The 10,085-nt window shown below is 30.4% G+C and overlaps 2 protein-coding genes across 2 annotated transcripts; one reads left to right on the top strand and one right to left on the bottom strand.

Annotated features, from left to right (window-relative positions):
- Nucleotides 1-1,375: 1,375 nt before the first annotated feature.
- Nucleotides 1,376-3,381, top strand: LOAG_07921 (hypothetical protein). The gene is made up of 4 exons (XM_020447569.1): nucleotides 1,376-1,509; nucleotides 2,038-2,146; nucleotides 2,394-2,649; nucleotides 2,963-3,381. Exons 1-4 carry the CDS (start codon nucleotides 1,409-1,411, stop codon nucleotides 2,995-2,997), a joined length of 501 nt encoding a protein of 166 aa, XP_020302215.1. The 5' UTR covers nucleotides 1,376-1,408; the 3' UTR covers nucleotides 2,998-3,381.
- A 425-nt stretch (nucleotides 3,382-3,806) lies between these two features.
- On the bottom strand, nucleotides 3,807-9,416 carry LOAG_07920 (hypothetical protein; the record flags this gene model as incomplete). Its single annotated transcript, XM_003143452.2, has 10 exons — nucleotides 3,807-4,084; nucleotides 4,425-4,587; nucleotides 5,453-5,655; nucleotides 6,059-6,161; nucleotides 6,563-6,711; nucleotides 6,865-6,984; nucleotides 7,184-7,321; nucleotides 7,743-7,881; nucleotides 8,233-8,387; nucleotides 9,273-9,416. 10 exons carry the CDS (start codon nucleotides 9,414-9,416, stop codon nucleotides 3,932-3,934), a joined length of 1,467 nt encoding a protein of 488 aa, XP_003143500.1. The 3' UTR covers nucleotides 3,807-3,931.
- Between the last annotated feature and the right edge of the window lie 669 nt (nucleotides 9,417-10,085).

The raw sequence follows: 10,085 nt of genomic DNA, 5'->3' as shown, positions 1-10,085 counted from the left end.
AAAAAAANAAAAAAAAAAGAAAAAAAGCCAAGTACTTGAATAATCGATGAAAATAACCTGTTACTATTGTTAATATTTGTTGACATATCACATCGAAGGAATTGTCGAATAAACGGATGTACATTTTGATGTATCCATGATTTTGGCATAGCCTTAAAGAATCGTTGCATCGATAGGATAGCTATTTGGCCAAGCAATAAACCGAGCACCTCTGAAATCATTCTTATTAAATGAATGCATTGTTTGATAAATTTTATCTATTTAAAATAATATCCATAATAAATTTTCTCTTAACTACGAATAAATTTTAATTTCCTATTTCAAATTATTTTGTTTTTAAACTCAATTTTCTTTCAAAAAACTTTTTTAGATTTTTTTTTAAACTAAATTTTTAAGACTTTAAACTTTTTTTTTTTGTTTCTTTCTAAAAATACTATCAAAAAATTCTCACACGAAAATAGCAATCAAATAAATCGATACACTTCCATGAAGTAACAAATAAAACTAATTGATAATTAATCAAAGGATAAAAACCATTCTGTTTTATCGATTCATTAATAATTAATTAAGTTAATCAGCATTAATTAACAAATATTACAAATAGAAATTTGATAAAATTATTCTAAATTTTTATCAAAAAAAAAAAACTTTTTTCAAACGTTATTTTTTTCTTTTTTTTGTTTTTATTTCATAACTAAACATTATAAAACTATTTGCGCTTTTTCTTTTTCTTTTTTTTTTCCATTTTATTCATTTCACTCAATAGGAAGCATTTCAATATACTCTGCTTTGTATCATCAACAAATTCTCTTCTTATTTCATTGAACTTTTTAACTTTTGCTTATGTCGCCTTTTCAAACTATCACAACTAAGCTTGTTGATCAATTCATACGAAGCATTTCAATTCTCTATCTTAGCTTCTTCTTCCACTTCTTCTTCAACATTCAAACTATTGATCCAAGAATTATTCACTCATCCTCTTCTACTCCATTATCCCATTTTATTTATTTATTAATTCAGTCAAATAAAAGTCTTCCCTTCTATTATAAATCCTTCCTTTCTTTTTTTTTTTTTTGTTTCTAATTTCACATTATTTCATGTAATCTCTTAAATTATATAAATATAGTAATGAAAATTATTACTAATTAGCATACATTTAAGTATTGTTGTTAATTAGTATACGTTAATAATTAAATATAAATTACAAGTAATAATATTAAATTCATTGTAATATATTTACTTTTATTTATGTCTGTCTCCACGTACATGCATATATATATATATATGTATCCATTGTAATAGTTATTGAATAATAATTTTGAAGTTTTTTTTTTTTTTTACCTCTTCAGCCAATTATTATTTCATGTTAATTAATAGAAGAGGAAGAAGTAAGTGGACGAATTTAACAATGTCAAATAATTCATTAACTACAACAACTCGATTAAGGATAAAAGAACCAATATATACATCTGATAAACGAGCCAAATTTACGCAACGAGAAAGTAAAAAGTTAGTTGTATGTTAAATAAAAAATGATGTATTTCATTTATTTTTCAAATTTTTTTTTTTTGAAATTTCATTTTTACTTTATAAATATTGTAAATGTATAATACAGATTTACCAATATTTTTTCCTAATTTTCATAGCAAAATTTATGATAAGTTATTGTAAAGTGATAAAGCCATTTTTACCTTCCTTCATTTTTCATTGAAGAAAGATGTTGGAACTTCTTTGAGGTTAAAGCTTATTAATACAGCCTAGCCTCACCCAATAAAGATCCAAATTTTCGTATTATTGCTTCCTTTGACGGCTAAATTGTCCATTTGTTTGGATCAATTCAGTGCTTTTCGTGAAGCATTGCAATCGAATCGAACTTAACCATCAAATCCAGGTACGGAATTCCGCACCAACACACTACATATATTTACATCTAGATGATACATCCATGGTTTCAGGTTCAACCCATAACAATTTCCAGTAGAAAATTTAAATGATGCTGAAATAATTCGAGATACTGATATTTTAAGGGAATTTCAGATGGATACGATGCTGTACAGTAATAGGCTATATATTTTTTGTGTCATTACCAGCAACATCAATGAGTATTTATTATATATGGATTTGGAATCCTGATTATGTCAGCAGGGTTAGTTAGATCAACAGAAGACTTCGAAAGATGCACAGTATACAGTATATAGATTATTGATTGACCATTAACCATCAATTGTTGATCAAGCTTCGATAACTTAAGAATCACAGATAATTGTTTAAGATTTTATAACTAAACAAAAAATTTATCCTTGAACATAAAATATACCTTTCTCTGGAATTTTACAATAATTTATTTTATAATTCTATATAATACTAATTTAAAATTTTAAATAAAATTCCAGTTTCCACCTGACAAGAATCGCACACTGAAGACCGACTATACTACTAAACCAATGTCAACAGTAAGACAAGGCGGTCGATCAAGGTATAAACAGGATCTACTCAAAGAAAGCAACACTAGCAGCAGGAATGATAAAACCCTGATTAGAGCATCGCAGTATCCTTCATTCATCAGAACAACTGAACGATTTTTGGCACAGAAGCCGCTTAAAGTATCGCATAAAATATCACAACATATGGAATCATCTAATACTGCAGGTTTCATCAGTTACAGTCCATATTTTTATGATAAGAACTTTCTTTTTAATATAATTGAAATGATGTAAACGTCTGTTAACATTACACAAATATTCCTTTTACGTTATGATCACGAAAAAAAAGAAAGAAAAAACAGCAACCTAAAGAGTATTTTCCTTTAATAGACGCAATAAAAATCTATTCATCATATTATTTCTCCAAATTATAATTTAATTTTTTTGATAAAAAATATTTGGATCTAAAAACTTCAATTTTTAAATCACTATCACTTTCCCATAGAAACCGTAGACAGTTCACTGAATTCTCATTTCAGATGAGCGGCTGAAAATAAAATCAGATTGGTTATAGTATTCACCAATTCCGAACATCAGTCCATAGCAGCCTTCTAGTATGAAAGCATGTCGATTGCAAAATTAAATGATGGCGAAGCATTTTCGACTATATACAAAATCGATTCCAAAAAAACATAAGGAATTACAAAACAAGATCAAACTGAGGTATAATGGCAATTACTTCATGATTTTTCTTTTAATAAATTTTGTCAAAATAGGTGAAAATGACTTGTTTCATCCGCCTACTAATCCCATAACAGAAAAACATTTCCGATTACTTATGCTTCTGATAAGTGATATAGGAGTTAATATGAAACACATGAACTGAAACACAGAAATTCTAGAAAAATTAATATGAAATCTGCCTGCGATTAGCGAACATAAGATTTGTACATTTCATATGAGTTTCAAATTTGAAATCCAATGTCATTGGGATAACACAAAAAGATGGAATGAATAAAAAAAACTACAAAAGAAATCAAAATGGAAGTAGATATATAAAGTACATATTAAAGTACACAAAATATTAGTACACATTAAAACAAAGATAAGGGACAACCATTGCATAACATTTGCAGTGAATAATGACATTTAAAGTCCAAAAGAGCTAAGTCATAATAATATGAAAAGGATTTTATTAATTCTTTCATTCCTCTTACAACCACTCGTTTCTTTTTTCTTCCTACTCCCTTTCATCTCAAAACTAAAATAAGACATTGAAATAGTTTAAAGTGGGTCCTGTTAGAAATGCGAGTTTCTGAAATTTAAAAAAAAAGAATAAACTTCTCAGTGATTTATTAACTTCACTTAATTTTTATTCTCTCTCCTGGGTTTACTGCAATTATTTTAACACAAATCATAGGGCTAATTCTTAAGAGGAAAATTCTAAATATTTGATAAATTGAGTTAAGGATATTATTCTGGTTTCCTTTCCTTGATTTTTGTCGTCTCTAACTTATATTTCGTTCACTCAACATACTGCTTGATAGCGATGTATCGAAGGTGGTGTCACCATCGGACCCATTTAGCATGGTGATCAGGTTACTGCTTAAATTATCCATTCTTTTGTAATCTTCTTCATACAGCTTCACAGTTTCCTCATACTATAACAAAACGAAATTAGTAGGATTCTTAATTCGACTGTATAAATTCCTGCTAGAGCCGCTATTAAAATTTCATTTTTAAAACTCATGCAGCACCCATATATTTGCATAAAATCATAATTATAAATTAAATATAGTAATGAAGACAAGGAGAGGGAGAGGGATAGTGGTATCACCATCGGAGGTGCTGTCCGAAGGCATCTCTCTGAAAAAAAAAAAAAAGAAAACCTATAAAACAGTTAACAGAAATCTAAAGAGGAAATTAAAAACTGGAATGATAAAATTATTGAAAAACTTGTAAACTTGGAAATTAGCTTAAAAAAGAGTTGGAAAAATGAACTTTATTAAGGATTTCGCTAAGACGCATAGCCAAATTTCGAATTTCTCCATTTGTTGTTCGATTCAATGCTGCAATTTCATTCTTTACTTTCCCGATTTCTCGTTGCACTTCCACATTCTCTTTATCAAAATCTTGCATCCGCCGACGAAGATCCTTCACTTGTCTGGAAATGTCATATTTAAAGCCGAATATTTACAAAATATGTAATTTGACAAAAACTGAAGGAAAACCATTTGTACGTTAAGCAAAACGTATTTGAACTAAATTAAGCTAAGAATTTTATCTGAACTAAAGAAGATCCAAATATTTTATTAGTGAAATGTCCCATTATATTAGATTCCAGTTTTTCTTCTCTTACTAGTTTAATTGAGACAAATTCCGTGAAGAAATAGAATATTTAAAGAAATTATGAATAAATACAGGCATGCACTGATCTTTAGCGTTGTCATACCTGCAGGACAAACACCGCGGTACACGGGCATTCTGACGAATGGATTGGTGTCGAATGCATTTTGGCATTCGACTAATATATATCAAGCGTGAAAATAATTTTAACGCACATGAGGAATTCATAACTAACTATGAGGAATTCACAAGAAATGCACATTGAAAAAATTGGAAAAAAAAAGTGAAAAGGATTTGAAGCAGTAGAATATAAGAACCAATAAAGAAAAAAAATGCTAACTCATTCTGTGCAAATTAAATATATGAATCGCTTCAGACAAGGCAAATAAGCAAGTTAAAATGAAGGAGTGAAATTATAGTTACTTAATACAAATAAATTAGTAGTATCAAATTATATTTTCAGAAAAACTGGAGTGTATGCATAATTAGTAAAGAATATTACAAGAATCTATTTCCTTCAATTCAAGTATACGTTTTAATTCATATATCAAATTTAAATTATAAAAGAAACAGAAATTTTAAAATTCCGTCCATGAATTTCACGATATTAATGAGGATAAGGAAAAGTGATTAAGGATAATAAAATGAACAAAATCGAAGCAGAAAAATAAGCGAAAACGAACGCATTTAATGTCGCCAAATGTTCGTTATTATCTTTTAGTGATTTCTCGTGAAGTGATTCTTCCTTTTCGAATTCTTTTTCCATCGTATGCAATTTATTTACCTCTTTCGTCAATTTCTCTTCTATATTCGTGTAACCTTCTTCCGCTTCATTACGCTGCTCCTCCGCAACGGCTACAGCTTCTTCGATTACTGCACCTTCTTTCTGCAAGTCCAAAAAAACGGATGTATCATTTAGAATTAAAAGCAGTTTCTTAAACAGAAATGGTTTTGCTTAAAAAGCTAAATTGTTTAAAAAGTTTGCTTAAAATTTGCTAATTTGCTTAAAAAGTTAATTGCTTAAAAAGCTTTTAAAAGCTAACCTTAAATTTAAATTATATCAAGTATGAAATCAAATAAAGAATGGAGAATGAGAAAAGAAAATGCTAAAAAAACTGGAAACATCGTAACCAGTAGTTTTGGTACTGTGAAAAATGCAACTCTTGGAAATTTTAAGCAAACCGAAAAGATATATATGAAGTCTAATATTCATGGGGAATACACATCCTCAGTAAGGAAAAAATAAAATCACAACACAAAATATTTGAATGAAAAATAACATTCTACACCTGACGCTCACGCAATTTATTCAAAATCTCCATAAAATGTTCTATAGATCGAGCAATCATCGTTGTAACCTTTTGCTTTTCCTTGTATTCCCATTTCTTACGACTGAAATCATAAAACAACATAAGTTTAACATCCCAACAATGTTTTTTTCTTGCACAATATCTTGCAGTAGTAGGTGATGCTACAAGCACACATCGAACATGCATCACAGCTCGAAGCAAATCAGTTCGTTGAGTTGCTGAAGTTGACTATCTTAGCTGTGCTTCTTTTTCCTAACATTCAATAGTATCCGTCCAGCCTAATTCAAAATTACGAGGAAGACTATTCACTTTCGACAGACAGAATTCCAATTTTTACCTTGGACAAGCCTAAAAGCTCTCAAAGAAATTTCAAAACCAGCAAGGAAGTGAAAAATAAAAAAAGAAAAATTTTGGAAACTCGAAGGAATTGCATGAACAGTACTTCAGCTTACAAAAACAAAACGTTCCAAAACGTGCACCAACCTTTCTGTAGAAATTTCCTTCTGAATATTTTCAAAATACTTCGTTAATTCATTTAAATCAGCGTTCAAACGGTCAGGTGAATTGACAATATCACGATCAATAACATCAATTTGAAATGTTAGGCGTTTAATTTCACTTTGGGCTTCCTCCTATGAAAATCTTTTTAAATATATAAACATTTAAATTATTCCAAAGGATTGGATCGCTTCCTCGAAGAAAAAAAAACAGCACAAATCCATGAAATTCAAAATGTAAAAGTTACTATTTCGATCAGTTTCCACCATTAGATTAAAAAAATGCACCAGTTTCTTTTCCGTCTCGATATTAACTTCGCAAACTGCTTTTAGCTCCATCTGGATTGCTTCTGTTTGAACATATGTATCTTTTATATTACGCTCTAGGATTTCCATTTTTTCACGGAACTGAAAAGATTTCATTACTAATTCCCTGGTGATGGCAATAAAGAAAACATCACACGATTGTCGCAGAACAAGTGACTTGGTGCTAACACTTTTGCGAGTCATTACAATACGGCAACATTATGTGTCCTCATAAGACAAGACAACGACTCAAATAAGTGGGGAAAAAAAACTACTTTCGCTTAGCTGATAATCCAATTACCTCATTTTCCAAATGTTTTCGGTTAGTTGCATCGTTACGCAAACGTTGTACTTCATTCCTAAGATCAATAACATCACGTCCTTTGGATTCTAGCTCACTTTTACGACTATCAACACTGCTGAATATATCATGCGCTTTCTGAAAGTTGAAAGGTTATTTAGTAACTTACATCGTTTTCGAAGAGAGTTAACTCACAAGTTTCGATGGCAAATATCAATGTAGCACTGTTTTTGCTTTTTAAAAAAAAAAAGTCGAGAAAGCGCAGCCAACACCAATATATCAGCCTTATATAAGCGAAGTGATGCGAGACGCCGAAGTGTTTTGCATTACAGAAGTAATTAGCAAAAATAAACCACGCGTTGTTAACATTAGGAACCGTAAATGGATATCGCCACAGTTTATTAGTATACGCTCACAGAGAAACGAAATGAAAAATAAATGACAAATCCACAAAAAAAATTCGAGTTGAAGATATTTATGAAATAAGGAAGATCATATATAACATTTACGCAGTTGCTTTTTCATTTGAGTATAATATCATGAAATAATAAAGTCAAACCGCAACAGCATTTGTTGTGAATTCAATGAAATTGATTAGGGTTGAAAGAAGAATCCGTGTTGGTCCTGGTTCTGGAGCGATCAAATCGAGATAGCTGAACTGGATTTCATTTGATGAAATATCTTCCACAATAGCAGACCTAGAATATTCTCTATTATTCATTCAAATGAAGAGATTTTTGGAATCAGAAAAAGTCAAATTCTTTAAGCAAACAGATGACTCCTGAGTCAAAATCATCATTCACGCCGGTGAATTCAAGCTAAAAAAAGCTTAACAACTACAAACAGTCATCCATTTGAAGAATTCTCAGTCCTGGCTGGTAGAGTATTCTTGTCTTTTAGATTTAATCTTATATTTGATGCGACAGATTTCAAGAATCCTACTTTTATTATCACATAATGGTATAGTAAGATCTAGAAAACTATGTGTTTTCCACAAAATGACAGTCAGCAGCACCAAAAGAAAGCGCAATATATCTTGGATGACTTACAGAGCTTTAAAGATGACTAATTTCGGATATGCCTGAGTGTATAAATCCATATCCTTATCATTGTTAAATGTAAATGGTGGTGTTGTATATAGAGCATCCGGAATATCCATGATGTACTGGGTGATATACTGATATATAGTATGCACTAATTCAGCCTGAAATCACGTATCGCTCACAATGAAATTTCCGTTGTTACGCTGTGACTTAATGTAATGAACTTGAAACACAGTAAGTTTCATGATTATAGGACTTCTTCCTACTACTGTTAGCTTGAACAAAACCTGATTTGAGAGGAAAAATGAAATCAATTTCGGATCAGGGCTAATAAATAAGTGAAATGACAATATCTGGTTTAACTAGCTGTTTTGAAGAATCATTATATATATTGCACGCTGTCACCTTTACATTCAGAAAGAATAGACCTTACAATATATTTCGAACTAGTTCTAAGAAGTAGGAAATACTAATATAAGCTCAAATGAAGATTCATATAAGAAAATATCGCCTCAAAGTCCTATTTCTTATATAAAATTAAGCCAATAAAGATCCAAAATTATGGTGAAAGAAATCAGATCGGTGACATAAATCTATAAAGTAGTTATTTTCTTCCCCCATTATTTAAATTTTTCTCTATCTCAACTACATCTCCTTTTCCTTGATTAGTAAGAATAACACATCCTTAGATCCTCGAAAGAGGAATGAATGTTTGCATTTACTGCTTGAATTTCAGATATACAGAGGAGTCTAAATCTAGAAATTCTCAAACACAGAAATTCAACTTTTCAAATTTAATCTAACGACTTTATACCGTAACGGCATTTCCTGATCGGTACTGAGCTGTAAGCACCAATAAGTTCAATCTCTCCATTAGTAAAAAAAAAACAATTGACGAGAATAAAGTAAACGACTTATTTATGTGAAAGCCTTGTGAAACAAACGGAGCAAACCGATTTGAATACCCCAACAAATACAGGAATGTAACCTTAGTTTTGGTAATGAAGACTTAAAAGTAGCTTTCCTCAAGATAAAAGAATACTTACCGTTGGTTTCTGAATATCAGCAGGGATAAGCTGAAGTGAGGGAAACATTCGATTTAATGCTTCAGTTATCGTATTTACATCAAGAGTTTTTGGCATCATCAAATCGAAAGGACCAGGCAATGATGACATAGGACGTTGAGCCATAATATTCTGGAAAAGTGAATATAAATAAATCCATAACTACAACAAATGATATTCATTAACGAATATCAGTTGTTAGCCTTCTTCTGTGACTATCCACAGCATCATAGATGATCTTTCAGCCAAAAGCAAATGGTAAGAAAAAAATCATTTCAATATATGAGATCATAACCAGAAAAAAAGTATTATCCACTGTATGTAATATATAGCAGGGGAGGAATATAGCTGATTTTCGGAGAATATGAACGACTACGCGGATAAGGAAGAAATAAGGAAAAGAAGGCAATCTAGACAAGCCTTCCAAGATCCTTTGGATATTAGTATTGATTCTCAAGCAATTTCCACAAAAACGGAAGTACTGAGATTCGCAAGGAATGACCGGATATGTAAAGCCTGAGTTTATATCGTTATGTTAAATGCAAACTCATATTTTCGATTTATGAAGCATTAACCAATTCAAACCTGACTGAATGTGGCAAAAAAAAAGATTAACTGTTTTAAAAGCCTATTTCAAAATCCTCAAATAACTAAGTAGAGGAGAGGAAGAAATATCGAGGTAATCTAAAAAAGAATGTGGTCCCTTAACTTTAGAAAGACGAAGAAGAAAGCAATTATCTGAATCTTTATTAGACTGCATCTACCATAAAGCACTAAAGTTTAGAGAAAAGAGTA

This window comes from Loa loa (assembly GCF_000183805.2).
Source record: "Loa loa unplaced genomic scaffold supercont3.302, whole genome shotgun sequence".
In the NCBI taxonomy this organism is placed as follows: Eukaryota; Metazoa; Nematoda; class Chromadorea; order Rhabditida; family Onchocercidae; genus Loa; species Loa loa.
Note: the sequence above shows the minus strand (reverse complement) of the source record. Positions and strands in the feature narration are given on the sequence as shown.

Coding starts and splice junctions, on each gene's coding strand:
- LOAG_07921 (XM_020447569.1), top strand. CDS start 1,409: ATGTCAAATAATTCATTAACTACAACAACTCGATTAAGGATAAAAGAA. Junction 1,510..2,037: donor ACGCAACGAGAAAGTAAAAA/GTTAGTTGTATG, acceptor AGGGAATTTCAG/ATGGATACGATGCTGTACAG. Junction 2,650..2,962: donor GGAATCATCTAATACTGCAG/GTTTCATCAGTT, acceptor TTCTCATTTCAG/ATGAGCGGCTGAAAATAAAA.